The sequence below is a fragment of the Lontra canadensis genome, unplaced genomic scaffold (assembly GCF_010015895.1).
Source record: "Lontra canadensis isolate GAN:19392208 unplaced genomic scaffold, GSC_riverotter_1.0 scaffold86, whole genome shotgun sequence".
NCBI lineage: Eukaryota > Metazoa > Chordata > Mammalia > Carnivora > Mustelidae > Lontra > Lontra canadensis.
Window position 1 is genome coordinate 5,614,273 of NW_022631080.1, and position 22,798 is coordinate 5,637,070.

Here is a 22,798-nt window from a genome sequence, read left to right on the forward strand (position 1 = left end):
ACTTTGATTTTGCCCCAGGTAATGATCTCAGGGTCATGGGATTGGTGTCGGTGTCAAGGGATTGAACCTGGCTCAGCACTCAGCATGGAGTCTGCTAAAGATTCTCTCCCCCTTTTCATCTGCCCCTCTTCCTGTTCTCTCTCTCAGTCTCTCTCTGTAAAAATATAATAAATAAAATCCTTAAAAAAAAAAAAAGAGCTCAGTGTTTAGTGACATTTACCATGCGAGCTGCTGCCTAACATAAAGTATGCCCAGGTCTCCAGATAATTGTCATGAATGTTTATTAAATTATGTCTGCTGCTGAGCATGATTTCACATTTTTAATAAAAATTCTCCTCCTATTATGTCAAATGACCAATTTAACACACAAATAAGCACAGGTTCTAATCACATAGATTTGTAATTACGATTTATAGCATAAAGCAGGTGGATTTCTTAGCTAGTCAGTGAAGCTACTGATTTTATTACAAGACACAAAGCTACAGCTTTTCTTATGCAAAGATGTCTGGATGCCTGTCTTAGAAAAGTCTCTATAACCTGAAATTAAGACCCACATACACCACTAGAATATTTCTACTCAGAGATTAAAATAGTTTATATAATGTCTGGGCTTGTAAAATGGAGCCCAAGGCACAGTGATTCCCCCCCCCCATTTTAAAAATGCAATTTTCCCAGTTGCAGAAATAAAGGTGAAAGATACTCAGAGAGAAGACTAGTATCTGCTTAGGCATTATAGGCCTTTAAGACAGGTAGAATGGTTGATAGATGTATACATGAGTAGATGGAGAGAAGGGAAAGCAGAGAAATAAGTAAATTTTAAATGGTGAACTTTTGGTGGGACATGATTTTCCTTTAGTAAAATCTGCTTATAGTAAAATTTCCTACAGTGAATTGAAACTTGGTAACTACAACTGACCTCCAGCATTTCCTCTTCTTCTCACATCTGATATTCTTCCTGTTTCATTGAGAATAGACTCAAATCAGAGTCTAATTGTCTGGTTCTTCCATTATACCAACCAGCCTAATTCTATTTTTCACCCCTGTGTCTTGCATCCCCTCCCATTATATCAGAAAAGTTCTCTGTACTCTTGTAGCCATCCCTCTACTTGTTTGCTGAATGACACAGCTACTCAACTACATGGAACTCTCCAGAAGTTTCTCCTTTTGTCTTCTCTATAATAATTCTTATCGTATTATTCCTAGCAACATACACATGCTATAATAATAGCTCCTGATGTTAAAAGACATGTCTCTTTTTACCCCTTATCCTTGCCAGCTACAATCTCATTTCTCTGATTTTAGAACATGGTGGAAGTTTGTCTATACTTAGGGTCCTCACTTCTAATACCATTATCTTTTTCACCTAAACTAATCTGGCTGTATGGCCCATCTGTCCACGGATACTCTTTTTAAGTTCATCAGTAACCTAACACTGCCAGATCTAATCATCTGTATGCAGTCCTTGTCTTGTCCAACTCATGATTTTTACTCAACACAGCTGATTTCTGACTGTTTTGGAAACAACTGGCTTCCAGGACTTCATTCTCCTTTGATTCTCCTTCTCTCTCTCTCTGAAGTCCTCTTCATTCTCTTTTGCTTGCTTCTCCCTTATTCCCATCCCTGTGACTTCCTGGAGGCCCAAGGCTCAGTCTTCTTTTCATTTCTAGCCACATTCCTTCCCTATGAGGTCTCCTCATTCAGCCACACATGAGATTATAAGAATTTCTAAATTGATAGGCCCAGCTTCAGCCTCTCCTTAAATCCACTTCATATAGCCACTTGCTATCTCCACAGTCCCTGCCATGGATGTCTACAAGGCTTCTCAAACTTCCTTGGGTGCTCTGTGCAAATGACACCTTATCAGAGAAGCCTTCCTAGACCACCCTATGTTAACATCCACATGACTCTCTAACCCTTTATTGTTTTATCTACATCTTGCATACAAATACATTTTTTTATTGCTTGACTCCTACCCTCACCCCCTAATGCATACTGGAATGCATGACTCAGGAAAGCAGGGGATACATTTTTTCACTGTTTCATTCACAGTGCTTATTATAGTGCATGGCACATAGCATTTTCTGAATGAAGAAGTGAAGTATAAAACAGTGTAGAAGCAGTGTTCTACTGTACAAAATGGGATTATGTTGATGGAACTGCAGTACTACCTTTGCCATAGCAAAATCTTGATTATGTATATTATATTTGCTTTTTCATAAAGGGGAAATCGCATTTAGAAATAGAAATAATTTTCGGGTGGCTCAGTGGGTTAAAGCCTCTGCCTTCAGCTCAGGTCATGATCCCAGGGTCCTGGGATCGAGCCCCACATTGGGCTCTCTGCTCAGCAGGGAGCCTGCTTCCTCCTCTCTCTCTCTGCCTGCCGCTCTGCCTACTTGTGATCTGTCAAATAAATAAATAAAATCTTAAAAAAAGAAATATAAATAATTTTCTCTGTGCTAGTAACAGAGCAAAGATTTAAACTTCTAAAGGTCATGCCCTACACTGTATCATAGAGTATTCCTGTAAGTAGAGAGATCTTACATGCATATACATATACACATGCATTTACGTGTGTGCGCACATGCGTGCGCACACACACACGCTATTTAGTATGGTGTAGGGGCAAGGAAGGCATGGTAGCTGATCAATAAAGTATATTAGTTGTAGTACTAGACATTATTTTATCTTAGAATTTTCTGTGGGTGATCTTAATTGAAATTAAAATTAGCTACTTTCCAAGAAAATGTTCAATTCCCTGAAATTAATTTTTTTTAAAGATTTTATTTATTTGACAGAGAGAGATCACAAGTAGACAGAGAGGCAAGCAGAGAGAGAGAGAGAGAGAGAGAGAGAGGAGGAAGCAGGCTCCCCGCCGAGCAGAGAGCCCGATGTGGGACTCGATCCCAGAACCCTGAGATCATGACCTGAGCTGAAGGCAGAGGCTTAACCTACTGAGCCACCCAGGCGCCCCTCCCTGAAATTAATTTTTTGAATCTTATTTATCTTTTCTATTTGTGAGGAAAAAATGTTATCATAGGATATTAGAGCTGGAAGGAACATTAAGGTAGTCTATTCCTAACACACGGGTAAACCTCAAAACCCTTCTTTCATCATTGTCAGGACTTATGCAGCATGTATTTGATGGCCTTTAATCATAGCAAACTCTTTCCTTCACTGTGCATCTGGTCAGGAGGCTCTGTTTTTGTTTTTGGTTTTTTTTTTTTTTTTTTCGTTTTATTTTTATTTACTTTTATTATGTTGTTAGTCACCATACATTACATCATTAGTTTTTGATGCAGTGTTCCCCAATCCATTGTTTGCATATAACACCTAGTGCTCCAAGCAATACGTGCCCTCCTTAATACCCATCACCAGGCTGACACATCCCCCACCCCCTTCCCCTCTGAAACCCTCAGTTTGATTCCCGGAGTCCACAGTCTCTTGTGGTTCGTCTCCCCCTCCAACCCCCACCCCCATCCACCACCACTTCACTTTTCCTTTCCTTCCCCTAATGTCCTCCATGTTATTCCTTATGTTCCACAAGTAAGTGAAACCATACGATAATTTACTTTCTGTGCTTGACTTACTTAACTTAGAGTAAAACGCAATCCCTGAAATGTCCTTTTTGCTATTCATTAGATGCCCCCATTCAGTTGAGTCAAGATACAAGTAGGAAAGGAAGAATCCTTCATCCCTAGCTTATCCATGATCATGGCTGCCAAATAGCAATCAGAATCAAGTTTCTTTATCTGTCCTATGTTTTTTTTTTTTTAGAGAGGTCTTTTAAAAAAATATTTAATTTATTTATTTGAGAGAGAGAAACAGAGATAGAGAGAGAGACAGAGATAGTAAGAGAAAGCACAGGCAGGGAGAAGAGTGAGAGGCAAGCTCCCCGCTGAGCAGGGAGCCCAACACAGAGCTCAATTCCAGGACTCTCGGATCATGACCCGAGCTGAAGGCACGTGCTCAACCCACTGAGCCACCCAAGCACCCCTGCCTTATGTTTGAGATTCTGGAATTAGAATTTCTGTAAGCCAATTAATTCAATGGCATCCCATACTTCAGCCTCTAACATAAGAAAAGATAATTTCATCAATTAGATTTGCTAGAGCTATAATAACTAAATACTAGACTAGGTATTAAAACTGGCTTAAACAAAATAAATTTGTTTTCTCACAGTTTTGCAAGCTAGAAGTCTAACATCAAGGAATTGGGAGGTTTGGTTTCTTCCAAGGTGTCTCTCTTTGGCTTGTAGATGGTTGCCTTCTCATCATGTCCTCACATTGTCTTTCCTTTGGGGTATGCACATTCCTGGTGTGTGTTTGTGTATCTGAATTTCCTCTTTTTATAAGGACACCAGTCATATTGAAATAGGGCCCACCCTAACAGTCTTATTTTAACTTAACCACATCTGCAAAGGCCCTAACTCCGAATATAGTCACATTCTAAAATAAAGGAAATCAGGGCTTCATCATATCAATAGTGGCCAGGGAACAGTGGCCACACATAATTCACCTCCACAGGAACCAATGAAAGAACTCTTCTCCAAACCACCACATTAACAATTCTGTTCCATTTTTTTAAGTCATAGTTTAAAAACTTTTGAAATCAGTTTTTCAAAAAATAAAGTATCCAAGTAGAAAGTGAATAGATTTCATGTTTGAAACTGGTTGATGACAAGTCCTGTTCATCTTGTACTCTTATTTAAAATTAAAATTTAAAACTTGTACTCATTTAAAATAAAGCACGATAACCAAAATAATAGCATGACTTAGGGTGTTAATATGTTTCTTAGTATCTCTTTGATTACCTGACATGGGCCGTTCCTACGGCCATGCTAAATATTAGAAATTATGCTGTGGGAAGCAGCAATGTCATACCACTCAAGTGATTAAAAATGAATCTCCCAGGATGAAATACTTTCATTGCTAAAATGAGGATTATGCTTATTTTACTCTCTTGAGAAGATTTTCTTCTAAGAAGGCAGGAAACCTCATAGCCATTAAAGCATTGTATCATTTCTGTATTTCAAATGAGAGATCAGTGCATAAATATTTCTAACACCTTTAATCAAAAGAGCAATCAAAATAGCAGTTTTAAAATACACTGAATAAATTTGAATGCTAAATGCAACAAGACCATAGGAGATTTCAAAGGCAAAATAATAATATCACACTTTGTAATGTTTCTCAGATATTAAGCATAAAGTATCATCAGGGTTTTGAAAATTCTTTAAATAATGTATATCTCTCATAAAATATATAAGTCCATAAAATTAATTATGTAAAATAAAATGTGCATATCCCCCCCGATGTTTATTAGGGCTTTGAACTTGAAGAATGATAACTGTAATAGAAAAAAGTAAATATATGTGTGGTTAGTTTGTGTGGTTACCATATGGAAGTGGGATAAAACAGAAAGAGAAAAGCTCAGAAAATGTTTTGAGTTTAGAATGTTTATCAACCTAATGAGTGTCATCATAGTAGCTGGATTTCCTTGTCAGAAGATAGAAAAAAACGTATGTAGTTTCTCTCAGCTTTCTGCTAAATACCTATGAAGATGCTGAAATAAGCCTCTGGCAAGACTGAAAATTAAAACTGGCTACAAACCTATTCCAAGAACTTAGATGCACCTAATACAATGCCCAGATGAGAAATATAAAATAAAGGCCATGGGGCTCCTGGGTAGCTCAGTCCTTAAACATCTGCTTTCCACAGGAAGCCTGCTTCTCCCTCTCCCACTCCCCCTGCTTGTATTCCCTCTCTCGCTTTCTCTCTCTCTCTGTCAAATAAATAAATGAAATCTTTAAAAAAAAAATAAAGGCCATATGCTTGCTCTTGGATAGATCATGAATAGGCAAAAATGTCAGTTATCCCAAAAGTATAAATGTAGGATGATTCTATTAAATGTACTGTTTGCCACCCCATCCATTTCCTGGAGCTAACTGTTCATTCCAAATGTAGGAAAATTCTTTTAAAAAATGAGCTGGAGGAGGAGGCACTTAGTCCCACTAGAAAATAAAACGCCTGTAATTACAGCAATGTGACATGTACAAATGAAGAGGAAAAAAGATTGACAAAATCTAGGAAATCCAGAAAAAGAGTAAAATATGTATGGACATGCCATGAAGGTAGCATTTCAAGTCAGTGAATTTTTAAATAAGTGGTTTTGTGTAATTAGTCCCATAGAAAATCAGTAACATTGGATACATTCTTCTTCCTTTCATATATATGGATAAATTACAAATGGATCCAATCACTATAAAAATGAGAGCATATAGGTATTAGAAGAAAACATGGGTAGATTTTTTGTACGGTAGAAGTGAGGACAGCTTTCCTGTCTCTACTCAAAGTGTTCCACAGGATAATGGGAAAACCACAGTAAATCTCATTTGTGAGACAAAATGAACTTGATAAATTCTCGAAGTTCTTTTTGATGTTAAATTCCAGTGATTTCATGGAAGTGAATAATAGCACAGTGATTCTTACTATTCAAAGATATAATAACAGTGAAGGAGACTTATGATCACTTGGGCAGAGAACTATTTCTACTTGTAGACCGGTAAAGCATTACAGCCACAAATAGGCTACTGGAATTTTAAGTAAACGGACTTATTTATCGTTGCATTGTCTTTCCATAGTTTCGATTCAAAGATTATAAGAAAACATGATGTTGGCAATGAATTACCCTTTTTGTATCTTTGTCTTGGCTCCTTACACCATCTAAATGTGTAGGTTTTACTTTTAGTCATGCTAAAAGCTATTTTTAGTGATAACATAGAATTTTATAAGGGTAAATGATCCTTTCTAAACTTGATTTCCTTGGGGATACGTGGATGGTTTATTCCACCAGCTCTTTCTCTTTTTATTCCTATTCCAACTCTTTATCCTGTCCTCTTGCTACTTTTATCCATTTGAATGCAATGATTCATTAAAGCTCTAGAGTTCATGAAGACAAAGTTGAAGATGGCAGACACTGTTTAGATATCTTAAGCAACACTGTCTTCTTTGACCAGTTTTTGCACCAAATTGTCTCACTTTCTCCACCTCTAAAATGAGAAACATAGTAGCATGTAATTTGCAGTGATTTTCCGAGATTGAAGTGGGGTATTGTGTGAAAAATACTTAGCATAGTGCCTGGCATGGAACAAATACTCAATACGTATTAAGTAGTATTCATATTAATTATTAACTATGATTAACTACGCTATGAGACAGAACATTTTCATTTCCTGAAGGAGTAAAATTTAAAACTTAAAAATTTATAAGAATTTTGAGTTGGGATATTTTGGACAGGGGCCGTTTTCTAATTTTTTCTTAATGTTCTTAATGGTTTAGTACAGTGTTCTTAGCTGAGAAAAAATAGCTTCGAAAATCATTGATTTTTATAACAAAGAATTTAAATAACCAGAATATAGTCAATAATCTCTTCTTTTCTTATAAAGAAATAGTGTTACTCTTCAAAATAAAGGAAGACATCCTTCCCTCAGAAATCCTCACTGCTTTAAATAGCCAGAAGCTCACCATGCTTCCAGCCTCTCAATACTTGTCCAATAGGAAGGACACATTGTTTTTCAAAGTGTGGCTGCATGACCATGTGCTTCTAGAACGAATAAGGAGCTACTTAAACATGCAGCTTTTGGGCCCCAGCCCAGACTGAATAAGTCAGAATCTATAGGTGGAGCTTAGCAGGCTTCTGTCTAACAAGTTTTGCAGGTGATTCTTACATAACGGTTGAAAATTTTCAATTTTATTAGAACACAAGAAGATGCTGTCAGTTTTTCTGTCTTCTGGGGTTTACAACCTGGAGTGGATCCCCCTTTCTTTCACAAATAATCTTTGGCTTCCCTCCTGGATCAGTTGAAAAAATGAACACTTTACTGGTAACAATTTTGGTACTCCAAGCTGAAAACTGGAGCTGTTATTGTCTAGAAAAAAAAAAAAATACAAAGTATTGAAAGGGTCAAAAATTGCTGTACTTTGGCTTTTGCAAAATGTAGCCGAAGACTTGGGGGGCACCTAGGTGGCTCAGTTGTTTAAGCCTCTGCCTTCCAGCGTAACCTGGGGCTCCCTGCTCAACCTGGAGTCTGCTTTTCCTTCTCCCATTGCCCCTCCCCCATCTCATGCTCCCTTGTGTGCTTTCTCTCTCTCTCTCTCTTTCTCTCTTTCAAATAAATAAATAAATAAAATCTTCTAAAAAATGTAGTAAGACTTGGAAAGACTCATGGGTTTTATGGTTCTTTTATCACTCTGGGAAACCCAAGCCATCGCTTCTCAACATTTCCTCATCCCTTCCCGCCTCATCAGGAGAAGCTTCTTGCCTCAGGATAAAATGTGTTTCTAATAGGGTTGTTGGCATTTAAGGAAAATTAGTGAAGCCAGTGAAGTGCACTTATAATTTAGCATAAAACATTTTCTTGGTCAGAAGTGATTTTGAAAAACTGATAATAAAGGAATTAGGAGATTATATTCAGCTGTTAAAATTATATTTGTATAAGACTAATGAATCATAGACTTGTACCCCTGAAACATAATATATGTTAAGTTAAAAAAAGAAAGAAAAAGAAAAAAATTATATTCTGAAAATGTTTACCACATTAAAAATTTTTTGTGTGTTTTTTACAGGAATCGCATTGCCTCCTAAAGGAACTATAGATATCCCAGTGTTATTTATGCCCCACGTTATGAAATTACACAGAACAATGGTCATTGTTCAAATGATGAGGGCGAACAGAAAAAGTTGGCCTATTGACAATTTTGATGAATTGAGCACAGAGATGAAAAGGTAACTTTTAAACAAGGACATTGAATGAAAATGATTTTGACTGGCGCTGACGTGATCCCTTTCTTTAATATGTTATGCAATGTAAAGTTCATGATTTTATATTCTCTGAAGTGTTGAAATTTATATGTTCAGAAGAGGAAAATACATTTGTTATATGGGTATAGTATATATCATTTGATGTTCAGAGGGATTTGAAGTTCAGAGTGATGAACAAGTCAACCTTAAGTATCAGGTCAATGAATCAGAATCAGAGACAGGCAAAGGGACTCCTTCTGACTGGGAAAATAGTTCCTGCTGAGACAACAAATAATAAATCTCTAGAGAACAACCTGAAGCAGCTTATCTTGGCAGAGTATAGGACTGGTGATGCTGGCTTTCACCAAGTGATGGCCCTGTGCCAGGTGGGGATGACACCCTGAGGAAACGCCGCCATGACTACTGCCATTAACTGTGTCCCTACCAGGATGCGCTTCACTGAAATTTAAGCAAACTCCGATGATACAAAATGTATTTGTTTTCTCTGCTTTTGTAGTTTCATTAAATAATGATCTAGATGTCTTAATTTAAAAGGAATTCTTACTTTGTCCTATGTGTGGATATTTCTTCTCCACATTTAAAACAATTCTGTGAGCCCCCTGGTGTCCGTTCTGCCATGATGTTCACCATTCGGACAGTCAAGACTGCCTATGTATTTGTGGATCCCGGTGTAAAATGAAAATGAGGGAGCCCTTGTTCAAAAATGGTTGAGAGTTTCAAGACAGTTACAGTGGTGTATTAAACAAGCATGGAACAATTCTATATGTGGGGTCCTTGTGCTGTTTGTTGCACAAATAGTGTGCTCATGAAGCTAGTCCTGCCTACTGTGTCTTAGGTTTCATTTTTAACAAGGAAAGCCCATTTTCAACAATGACCAGACCCATTTTGTACCATTGCTGTTGTCTTGACGGTATATGATAGAATATTTTGACAAATGCCCTCTTTCTTTTACTGATATCCCCCAAAAGTAAATTCTTTGTCACTGTACTTAACAGCATTTTTTGTCTTTTGCATTTTGCCTGTCCAGTTTAGAATATAAACCATATGAACGGCATTACCTCTGATAAATCACATTTTAGTCTCATCAATAAATGCCAGTACGAACTTTTGAAAGCAGGGGAAAAGTTCTTTATTTTTCACTTACATCTCAGGATCATTGTGTTACATTTTTGTTTGTGATAATTTCCCAGGGTTTGCTTTGAAATGTTCATAACATTTACAGAAGATGTTTTATATTTCATAGTTTCTCTCTACGAAAGTTTAAATTTATGAGCTCTGCTAAAATGCCATTAAGTTAATAATGAATATTCTCTTTCATGCTAATATTGAAAGTGTTCCTGTTTTTGTTTACTCTTCCTAATTTAATTTCTCATTAGAACCATGGGAATAGAAAGTGGAGAAATCCAAGAAATACACTGGAAATACCCTATCCTTGGGCTTCCACAGGCAGTAAGCCCTAAATTCCCTCAAGGTACGTACATTTTGGAGTCAGAGAACACGAAGATTCTAAGTGATCTTAGAGGCTCCTTTAATCCCATCTTTTCTTGTACAAGGAAGAGAACTAAAGTCCAGAGGAAGTAAGTCATGAAGTGACAGAGGAGGTGGGAGCGCCAGGACTGAATCTGGTCTCCTAATCCTAAGTCCAGTGATCTTTCCACCAAACCACTCCATTTCCTGTTGTTCTTCCCATTGGTGAAAACCTCAAAATCAGCTAAGATAGAAATATCAGGGATGCCTGGGTGGCTCAGTGGGTTAAAGCCTCTGCCTTCGGCTCAGGTCATGATCTCGGGGTCCAGGGATCGAGCCCCGTGTTGAGAGCTCTCTGCTCAACAGGGAGCCTGCTTCCCCCTCTCTCTCTGCCTGCCTCTCTGCCTACTTGTGATCACTGTCTGTCAAATAAATAAATAAAATCTTAAAAAAAAAAGATAGAAATATCATTAACGTCAGACCCCTTCATCCTGCATTCTGTGAGGCCCTTGGAGAACTGCTCTAGGTCTGTAAGATCCCCAGGTACTTTGGTTCTTAGATCACACTTATTTGCCAGATTCCAGCTTCTGTGTAACTCTAAATCTCATCCAAGAACTATCCTATGGGGACACTGTTGTCCCAGACACTAAACTTGTATGATGTCCTTCAGAAACCAGTCAGAATGTACTAAAGTTTTCACAGAGGTTCACATCACTACCATACACAAAACGTAAAATCCCTACTCTTAAAATGCCTTTCTTTTTCTCAGCGACCCCTCTTTTTCTTTCCCCGACTCCAAACTTCTCTCAAGTTTCTATGTGTTTTCTCTTTCCTCAGTACTCTTCTCACTTCTTCTGCCTTCCTTGATTTTCCCATTTTCTTCCCAGAGTAAGCCTGAGAAATACAATTCCTCTTGGCTATCCATAAAGCTACCTCTTACCAGGCCTTACGCATAGCTATTCATAACTGAGGAACGCTGAATTGCTCAGCCCCACAAAGAGATATCACTTTGGAGCCCCTCTCCTAAGCAATACAGATGACCTGAAAGAAGTCTTGAAATTTTGAATTTTTTCTTCTCCTTCCAGTACCAGTCTTTGGTAGTGAAGCAGAGTTAGTCCTGTACTGGCATATGTTGTGTCACCACACCTCAAAAGGGGAGAAAATAGTAAGTTTGACTCATGGATAACAGCATTTCCCCAGATACACTGAAGGCCAAGGTTACATATTGCTTTATGTCGTTTGATTTGAAAATCCACATATCTAGCTGTACCTTTGACAGTAAATGTCATTTGTCTTACTTGAAGTATTTTTGCTCTTAAGTTAAAAAATTATCAACACATAAATGTTTCAAATATACTAAATTATCTTCTGAATGCCTCACAAACATGCCAAAATGATTCTTTTATTTCCTTCTGGAAGATAATTGTTTGTATACTTTCCATAGAGCTGAATGGTTCAAAATTTATAATACAGTCATCTGATCAAAGTGATATAATAAACCCTAGACGTTACTCTGTTGAAATACTAACAGTAACATTGCTCATGCAGACACAGTTATGTTTTTCCCAGATTAAAGATTTAAAGCAGATTTTTTTTCAGTCCGAAACAAAGCCCATGAAAACATAAAATGTAAATTTCTTGCAGCATTTTCTTCAAAGAAAGTTAAACATGCTGCAGAAACAAAAAGCCATTTTCTATCAAATCACTTCTCTTGGTAATTATTCAATTTTTAAATTAAGTGTGAGTTCTGTAAATAGCCTGTGTTGCTTTAGCACAACCCAGTAATAACATCAGTGTTCTGAAACAGATTGTGTACTAGTTATTAAATCATTTTAGCAGAAGTCTAAAGCCTATCCTAGTAATTATTTTTGCCCACAAATGCCCTTGAGAAAAAAAATGAGTACAATTATATAAATACATATTGCTTTCTTTCTGTACAGTCCATCCTTCATTCTTATGAACACATCAGAGAGAACCTATTGCTTTCCCTGCTCGACTGCATCACCTTTGATGCTTACTGTTGCTCTTCTGTTTTTCTGTGTCTGTCACTCAGGTTATTCTTAAACCCAGGGTACTTGTTGTTCTGTGTGTATTCCTATCTGCTCCTATCCTTTGGGGCAGATAATTGGAAAAGGACTCTACTACTCTCACAGTATGAAGACAATGGAATGTGAATCCATTGTAATTGAGTAATCCGTGCATTGCCAGGGCACTAATTTCCGAAGGACTTAGAGGACAAGACTAGTGACGTGATACTAATTGTAACTTTGATCACACTAATTTCCAATTTAATGCTTTAAGACTGAAGCTAATTAAAACCAGAGAAGCCTGTACATTTTCGCCAATCATTTCAACCCTCTTAATTTACATCTTGTATTTTACTACTTATTCTAAGTTCAAAATGTTCAATATCAACCTGTAGGTTTTAGAATTAAAAATAAATTTATGTTAGATATTTATAAGTGTGGTGCATAATTAGAAAAAACATAAATCTGAGGACATTATCTAGTTGTGCAGTTTAGATGAATATATTATTATTGATGTCACCACAGTATAGTATAATACATTTTAACAGCTTTTTTATATTGATTCCCTTTTATCCCCCATTAACTTTATATTTTATGTGCATTTGAATTGATAAAAATATAACATCTAACATATATATGTGTGTATGTATATATATATATACACATGCTTTTTTAAAGATTTATTTATTATTTTTTTGGAGGGGAGGAGGGGCAGAGGAAGAAGGAAAGAGAGAGTCTCAAGCAGACTCCCTGCTGAGCGTGGAGCCTGACATGGGGCTCCATCTCATGACCGTGAGATCATGGCCTGAGCCAAAAATCAAAAGTCAGATGCTTAACTGACTGAGCCATCCAGCTGCCCCAAGAATCTAATGTATTTTTGAGAAAAATTATATTTATTCATGTGGGCTCTAGTGTACTTGGCTCATGATATTATAGAGCTAGTGCCAAAGGAATTCATTGATAACTCGTTTGTGTAATTAGTAGTTGTATATAGAAATGATATTTTGGTTTCTCATAAGATCACTGACAACTTCTTCTGTACTTAATATAAGAAAACATTGAAATTTAATATATATGTAAAACTATATAAAGATTCAGGGGCACCTGGGTGGCTCAGTCAATTGAGCATCCAATTTTTGGTTTCAGCTCAGGACATGATCCTAAGATCAAACCCTGCAGTGGGCTCCAGCCTTGCATGGGGCTCCCCACTCAGCAGGGAATATTCTTGAAGAGTCTCTCCCTCTGACCCTCCCCCCACTTGTGCTTTCTCTCTCTCTCTCAAATAAATAAATAACTCTTTAAAAATATATATAAAGTTTTAATGCTGTATATTAATATTCTAATCACATTTTAACATTAACATTAATTTTAAATAATTCATTACAATTTTACCTTTAACTGTTAGTGTACTTTGTAAATTTAAAAGCAATTTACAAAATAAAATCAAAATATCCTACTGAGATAATTTAATTATGAATTTTTAAAGTGCATGTGAATAAAGAATAGGAAATATTTTTGAAGTGTTACTACAAAATAAATGTTACAGAACTTATTTTTTAAAATTATTTGAAAGTATTTGCTGTAGTATTACTGTGTAAGCAGAGTTCGGTATTTGCCACAATGAACATAAAACAGAAAGCTGAAAAACTCATGTGTTCCTGACCACCAGTTGAATTATTGATATGACTGACTAGGTGAGTTCCTAAATCAAATTTTACATCCTAATATAATCTTCTGTAATCTAGTATGTATCTTCTGGGTTAATCTCTGTCATGCTATTTTTGCATATTATTCAATATTACTTGTTTCCAAATGTCAATGTATATAGATACTGCATGAGTGTGTGTGTTATGCAGACACAGTAAGTCAAAGTATGCGCAAGGTTATTTTTCATGACATAATTCATTTTCTTCCATCTCAACTGGAAATATTTCTCTCCTGCAGTTGTCATAAAATGTCAATCCAGGAAGCGGGTAGAACAGGAGGTGGAAGTCACGCTGACTGGTCATTTTTTTGGAGAAAATCCTATCTTAGATGCGACAGATTTTGTAGTGATTCCAAAAAAATACTCACGTGATTCTTACGAAGATATTGATGGTAAGAGAACCACAGTCATGGATATAAAAAATGATAATAAATAAAAACTCAATTCCCTTAAATTGCAAGTTGCTGATTCTTCAGTTACACGAAAGTCCACACTCAATGTGTTTCAGCCACAATATATCCTAAAGATAGAGCTCAGCAAGTGTTCAGTGATGTTTGTTCTTTTCACGTAGTGATTATTTCCAAAAGGAAGACAATTGTAGTTATTAATGGATTTGTGAGAATAGGTTATGATTCTGTCATCAGTGAGGAGAGAAAAAGCTGTAGTAACTCATTTCCACATCCTTTCACTTTTAATCTCTTTATTCTCTCTTTCTGAATTAAGGAATATGATTGAAACCATGTCTTGCAGCTTTAAATTCAGAAACACAACCTTGAATAAAATGTTCCTTATTTAAAGAAATTGAAAAAGTGACATAAATTAGAAGCAGTCCCCAAATAAATTTTGTATAATAATCCCTCTGGCATTTAAAGTCTTAAAACTTGTCAACAAGTTAATATGAAGACCTGGCAAAATCAAATCCCAGTGATGCAAGGTTTAGTTCTCAACCGTCTTCCAGATGAATTGAGGTAGAATGGTCCTATTTCACATTGAAAGGGAAATTTCCTATGGCAGTATTTTATTAAAATCAAGGGGGAGAATCAATGTTTATGTGTTACTTAAAAAACAAATTGACCACAAAATTAAGTATGAAATTCCTGCAGAAACAAAGTTTCTTCCCTAGTTTTCTCATTCATATCTATAGTTTTTTACCTTGATCTTAGTATTATTATCTTTGTGTCCGATTTAATTATTTCAGTGATAAAAGAATATAAATGAGATATAACTGAAGAGAGAGACTGAATATATGAGTATAGAAAGAGTATACAAGAGTAAAATAGTTAATTTTTTTATAATATTGGCTGTTTTTATTAAATAAAAAATGCTCATTTTAAACAATTCCAGAAATTTCTGAAGTGATACAGATAGCCACCCTCAACTCAAGTCAGTCTTATTTGGATGGTTGTTACAACTTAATAAATTTGATATATACAGTCTTGTGCTTCCAGCCACACCTGAGGGGTGGAAACATGCTAGAAATTTAACCAGCTATTTTAATCCAGACCAAATAACAATGATAGGCTTATTTCTCATTCTTTCTTTTCTTTGTTTCTTTCTTTTTTCTTTTTAAGATTTTATTTGAGAGAGAGAAAGTGAGTGAGAGCACGAACAGGGGGAGCAGAGGGAGCAGGCCCCCTCTAAGCTGGGAGCCCAACAAAGCACTCGATCGTAGGACCCTGGGATCATGACCTGAGCCAAAGGCTGACACTTAACTGACTGAGCCACCCAGGTGCCCTTCGTTTCTCTTTTACGTGAAAGCCTGGATTTGTAGGTCCAAGGAGTGTGCTGCCCGTGTTCCTTAGACCATCCAGGGACGCAGGTTCCTTTTCTCTTGTTGCTCCATCATCCCCTGTGCTGTCTTCATCTGCCTGTCAGTTGAGGACTCAGATCTGCAGTGGAGAGCAGGCGGGTTCCCTTTAAAGCCATGACCTGAAGATGCACCCATCATTTCTACTTGCATCTCGTTGGTCAGAACTCAGTCACTGGGAACTGCAGTTGAAGCTGGGAAATGTAATCTCTTTATCCAGGCCCAGATTAAATTTGGGGACTTTCTATTACTAAAAAAGAAGAAAGGAAAAAAATAAATATGGGAAAGACAGTGAGCAGTCTCTGCCGTGTTTTATTTACTGTGGACTGATAAAATCTATCCATGGTCAATCCATCTAAGAGTACTTACTAAAAACTTATTATACATTAAATATTTTTCTGGGCCTGGAAACTAATATCCCCCATATCTCTCCTACCATGAAACTCATGTCCCCACTCTGGGATAGAGTTTCAGTCACTTTCTGGGCAGCACGTCAAATCTCCCACTCTTTATCTTCATTTGTTGAAGCTGTAATATGTAAAGCTGGGGAGTATTTTGTTTGTTTATTTGCCTTTCTCTGCATGCCTGCTTTTCTCTCTCTGCATGCTTGCTTTTCTCTCTTCTCCAGCCCACTTTCTCTGCCTACTCATCAACTTAGACACATGGCTCAGTCATGACTTTTCTGGACGCCCCTCTGTGTCTTCCAAAATAGATCATTCAAACTTGGGTTTTGTTTCTGCAAACAAGCATTCTGAAAGTAAATACAAAAGAGGATCTGGAAATAGTAAATATTTCTTAAAGGAATTATAAGAATGTCAGAACAAGCTCCCCCATACATTCTCCTTACATGATGTGGAAGGTAATGTTTTAAAAACTGGAGATGGAATTATGAAATGAATACCTATGTTACATGTATCCAATATACTTCGTAAAATCTTTGGAATTACCAAAAACGTGGTTCCCACTAATTTTTGTTCTTTTTATTGACTAGCTCAATATTGATGATATGAATTGTGTGAGTTAAGGAAATATTATTAAGTTGCACAGTGAGATATTTCATTTTTAATTATGTTAACTTATTCTTTCTTTTTTCTCTTTGATTGAATTTGGTTTTGTAATTGCAGAAATGCCAACTTAATCTTAGACTGCTTAAATTGATAAAAAATGAAATAAACTTATGTGAGGAGAGGGGAATTCTATTGCAGCTCTGTTCGATTATTCTTTATTTTAAAGAATATCTGTTCATAATGAAATCAGACTGATGGAAACCATCTCCATTTGTCTCTAAAATGTTATTATGAGTTTAATACAGATTTTATTTTAGTGAATCATGTAGTAGCATTAGAGAAATGTAGGAATTATAATTTTTAAGTAAATGAAACCCTGCCAACTTTCTTTGCTTCAACCAATAGACAATACTAAAGGGAATTCTGATTGTCTATGCAGATCACAGATAAAAATATCAGTGTAGATTAACCTCAGAGTTCAAATGTGTAATACAGCTGTCAATTTCCAGTGATAAATAAATGTAAGCACTTTTTATTGAAATGGAATGTATTTTCATAAGCACCCAACTTAATAGTAAATGTTCCCCAGTAAATGTCCAGTACCTTTCTGAAGTGAAATAACTGTTTTGTGTGTCATCCTGCTGTGATTAAGTGAGTTGTAATAACTGAGTCTTCAAACCTTGATTTCTATTTGAAATCTATCCTGTTGAAGGCAAAATGATGTTTCTGTGACATTGTAAAGGAAGGTTTAAAAAAAAAGCTCATATATAGGAACCGTTTTAATATGTTCTTGCTACATTAATTTTCTTATACCTTTGTTAGGTTGCAAGCTGAAGAAAGTATAATTGTGATAATAGAAATTGATTGACTGTATTACCGGAAAAATGTCCACTTCCTTTTTATATATGGCAGGGTCTAAAAGGAATCTGCCAATATCATTTTGGGAGGTTTGAAAAAGATGTTAAGAAAATAGCTCTTGAAAACACACCTTTTAATATGGCTCATAATTCACTGCTTCATTACTTTTTATGATGAAAAATAACAATAATATTGAAAATAACAATCTGGAAGGTTTGCAGGCTTCTGACTTCCAGTGATTCCCTCTAAAATAGCTTTTCTGTGCTCAGTGCTATCAAACTCCAGAAGTTTATCTACTTTTTGGCTAAAGACGTTTTAATTTATGAATGTTTCTGTTCTGAAGCATGTCCTATATAGAAGTAGATTTGTTCAGTCCCCGCCCAAACCCAATGTATTTCTCTTTCTTTATGGTACCTGAATATTTGAAAAATCCATTAACCTCTCCTTTGTCTGGGCTCCTTAAAGGCACCTAATAACTTGATTCCTTTCCCTACCCATATTCCCTTCTCACCTATTTCTTTAGGGACACGTCTGACCACAAAGTCTGAATACTAGTTTAGTTTTCAGCATATGCAAAGGCAAACCAGCTCTCTTTCCCTATGTGTGTAATTTAATTATAGTTTACCCAGCATGTTAAATAGTGTTCAAAGGGTCATGATGTTCCTGCCAGTTTTGCCTTCCTACGGTCCCTTAAATCCATTTTGGTGAAAATTAAAGTCTCTCAAATCCATTATGGTAGAAATTAAAAAACTCTCTGGCTTGGACTGTGATGGGGTTTTAGGTGCGATCACTGATTAAACCCTTATATTCCCTCATCTAGGTTTATGACCAAATGAGAAGCAGATTAGAAGTAAGGCAGATGGGAATCAAAAGGTTACCTCTATTAATTATAAAGGCGAACTGCAAAGTGATTTGGTAGAATGGACTCATTTGGGCTTATTAGTACCTTCCACCAAAATGAAGTGCGTTCACTGCAGACTAGCCAGTTTTAGACTCTTGGCAGGAACAAAGAATGTACACATGAAGGAAGAGGAGAAAGTGTGCATTCTGGATTCAAGACATTAGGAAAGAAAAAGGTCTGCTCATCTGCTCACATTCCATTCCTTCTCCCATGTCCACAGACCAGGTGTGTTGCTTCCCCTTCCCCCTATGGCAAGTCATAATTGAGGAGGCAGATTGATGCTGAGATTTTTTTTCCCTCCTATCCTTTTCCTTTCTTGAGTATGCCCCTCTGTGTAAACATGCTAAGTAGATCATAATCCCAACACTCCCTTCCCTTCAGTCTCCCTTTATCTTCATCATCTTTCCCCGAGAGTCCAGAAACCCTTACCAAGCCTCATTAGATGACAATGCCAGGACCTCTCTGCCCTCCGTCCACCCTGACTTCTCACACACACCATTGAGTTAACCAGGATTGATCACCTTCCAATTCTTTTCATTCAACAGCAGTCTTGCCAGCATCTTTGCTGCCAGATACTTTGCTTAGCCCCAGAGATAGCAAAATGACTAAGACACACAGACCGTCGTCAAGGAATTCAAAGAACATCTGTCCAGTGTGTCAGATTCATGCACCAGCAGTATGTAAATCAATTGGTATTGCAACACTGGAATAATATTATATGAGGGTATTTAGACCGTATTTTGCAATGTCCCTTCTATAAGATTACAAATTATTCTGTGTGGACATAATCTCCCCCATAATGGTATTTATTTCTTCCTATGTAGCTTTTGGTCTATGCAGTCTTTGTACCTCCCTGGGGATTAGTGTAGTGACTATCTCTATGAGACTTTTTCTATGGGAGTGGTTTTATTGTTTAACTGCATATCAGATTCATGCTTCTTCCTTTTATTTTCCAGATGTTCTAGAACTTGAGGCCATTGTTCATTGATTAATCTGTTATCTTTTCTGTGTGTCTGATTTGCTAATTTACATGTCACATTGGTCTCTTTTCCGTCATCTTGCTGTATGTTGTTTGCATGTCATATGTAAATTCTCCTGCCCTGTTTGGTCTGTAATCACAAACAGCTCCTGAAAAACCTGTCATTGGTCCTTCCATGATCCTACCTTGGCCTCCAGATTTGACCTTTTCCTCTGCTTTTGTTCACTTTACTTTCTTTGCTCAACTCACCCTGCTAAGGCTTCTATCTTAACTGTTCTAACAAGACCACCCTGGACAAGACCGCCCTTAACCAGTATGCCTAATCCTGTGGTCAGATTTGTATCCTGAGGGAGCCCTCAGCCTGTCAGTAGCATTAACCTTTTGACCTAGTTGATGGACTTCCTGCTCTTATTTTTCATGACTAGTCTTATTATTTACCATCTCATTGGTTGTCTCTCCTCTATTTCTCCTGTTGACTCCTCCTCTTCTGACCCGGATCGAAATGTTTTCGTGACCAAGGACTCTGCCCTGAGGGCCACCACACCATTGTGCTGGTTATGTCCTGTATGTTTCCGGAGGCTGCTACGAATGGTATCTTCTCAGCAATTGTGCCACGTGACCAGTCTCATATCCCAGGTTGTGCAGTATAAACCCAGAAAGCTAGGGTTCTTCCACTTGATCTTTTTAGGGCCTTGAGAAAATTACTTTACCTCTCTATGTACTTAGTTTCTTCAACTGTAATATGGAGATAATAATGGTATCTACTTCATAGGATATTTCTGAGGATTAAACATGTAAATGCATGGAATCCTTAGAAAGCGTATGGTTCTCAGGATGTGTTCCATGAGCGTTAGACCTTACCATCATTGACATTCAAAGCTCTAGTTGGGTATTTTGTGACAGTGATGTATTAGGATGCCCATCTTCAGTCACTGACAAATGATGTTTTATAATGGAAACATGGTCCTCTCAATGTCATTCAGTGGGTTTTCTCATTAATACACAAAAGAATGTTCTATGAAAAAGAAAGTAAAAAATATGGTGCCTAAATATTGGATGGAGACTGAAATTGGAATTTAATCTAATTGCTAAAAGTTCAGATCAAATATTTATGTTACAAGAAATCCCTTTATCTTTTCTTTTTGGTATCTTGTTTCAAATAAAATGTGTAAAAAGAGCACCAGATGTGAGGCCACTTTCTTCCTTTAATTTTTCATTTTGTAGTTTACTGTACTTGTAGTCATAGCAGAACATGCAGTTATTTTAAATTAATCAAAATGTCTGTTCTGTTAAATGACCTTATAAAACTGAAGTAAAAACATGTCAGTGAAATGCCCCTTCAGAAAGTTTGCAGCTTTATTTTTTTTTTAATTTTTTTAAGGTTTGCAACTTTATTAAAAAAAATAGTAAGAGTGCTTCATTCTTCATTACCTGTTCAAAGAAAATAGCTATAGTGAGTTTATCCAGCCTTCCCTGTTTCCCTTGAATACTTTGCTGTCTTCATCTATATCAGATTTGTCTCCAGCATTCCATTCATTCCTTATGTGATTATGATATTCTAACAAATGTGCATGTCTGTTAGTGAAGGGAGAACTGCAGAAATTTAGGGAAAGAACATAAATAACAATGTTCATTATTCTTTGATAGTCATTCCTCTATAATTGAGACCTTTTTGCTGTGTATGCCTTGACATGTATTTTACAGATTAAAATGTATATGGTATAATAATACATAATTTCAAAGTATATTTTGTAAATTAATTTGTTATAATTCAATACTTTTTGATTATCATATTTAGTCAGGTGTTCTCCCTTTTTTTTTTAAATGACTGATATTCTTCCACATTGAATAAAATTCAGTCATTGCCCTGAGAAAATTCACCTTAGTAACGAACCACTGGCCAACATAGCTCCCATGCATGATTTATTGTCACTATGATACAGGCGTTAGGTTGAATGATAATTATGCAGGGACACTATCTGGATGGAAGACATGCCCCTTCTGTTCAATAAATGACTCTGCTGCCATACCCAAATGATTATCACTAGTATTCTTTGGTGACACAATAGATAGATATGGATATGGATATAGATGGATATCGATAGATATAGATATCATACTATGAAATTCTCTGAAACCTGTTTGATTAGGTATTTTGTCTATATGTAAAGGGTATGAATACAGGACAGAAGTGATAAGCTGGTGATTCTAATTGCCAGTCATGCCTGCTCACGTATCTCCCACTTTATACAGAGCAGGACATTATTTGATTTTAATCTACATCTTCCTCTCACCCTTGTGCAAGCCACCACCTGGCCTGAACTACTGTAGAAACTTCCTTAAATTCTCTTCTAATCCCCTTTTGCTCAATTTGCCATTAAAAGAGCATGTTACTGACATATTTAAAACATTCAGTGGTCTCCTGTTATTCTTAAAAGTCCCAATTCCTCACCATGACCTGTATAGTCTTACCTACTTTGCCCACTTCATCTTTTGACAAATTCTTGCCACTTCCTCTGCTTCATCCACATAAGCTCTTTCTCAAATGCGTTAAGGTGGTTTCCACCCTGGAAAACTCCCCCATGCTGCTCTCATGATGCCTAGGAGGCACTTTCTTAATTTCTACACTGGATAACTTTGAATCACTGGTCATTTCAAGGAAAGCTTTTTACATACTGTAAAACACAATTGAAGTCAAATATATATTTATCCTGTTAGTTTCATGAAGTTAAATGCCTTTTTAAGGGTTTGCTTAAAAATGATAGGATTTTCCCTCAGTGTTGAAAAATTTCTTATGGTAGTCTCGAGGACTGTTGACTTGTAACTTTGTAATGTATATTAAGGGAAACTACATTTATTTAGAGACTCTTTTTTAGAAGTTTGCAGTCATTCTTTTAGAATTATGAGCTATGTTTGTCATGAGAGATTAATTTTATCTAACGATCACATAATTAATTTATCCTGGCCTCACTGATTTAGTGCTTATCCACCCAATCCACATAAAAATACTGCATAGTTTCTCTCCAAATTAAGAGCCTAACAAAAGCCATGTTTTTCACTTGGTAATATGACTTTCCAAATAAAATGCAGAGACTCTAACAGATTATTTTTAAGATATAATACTGAATGTCAGTTTATTGTGATTTTGTTCAGCTTTCTTCTTTCCCCCTCCTTTATGGGCTCAGAGCAGTATATTCCAGCTACAGGCAAGGGGGATATGTGTAGTT

The 22,798-nt window shown here is 36.5% G+C and overlaps 1 protein-coding gene across 1 annotated transcript in view; it reads left to right on the forward strand.

The window, feature by feature from the left end:
* Positions 1-22,798, forward strand: part of CFAP47 (cilia and flagella associated protein 47) — a 509,602-nt gene that overhangs the window by 438,201 nt on the left and 48,603 nt on the right. The window contains exons 58-60 of the mRNA XM_032883134.1: positions 8,625-8,784; positions 10,197-10,291; positions 14,259-14,411. Of these exons, the coding sequence (XP_032739025.1) occupies positions 8,625-8,784; positions 10,197-10,291; positions 14,259-14,411 (408 nt within the window). The remainder of the gene's footprint in view (positions 1-8,624; positions 8,785-10,196; positions 10,292-14,258; positions 14,412-22,798) is intronic.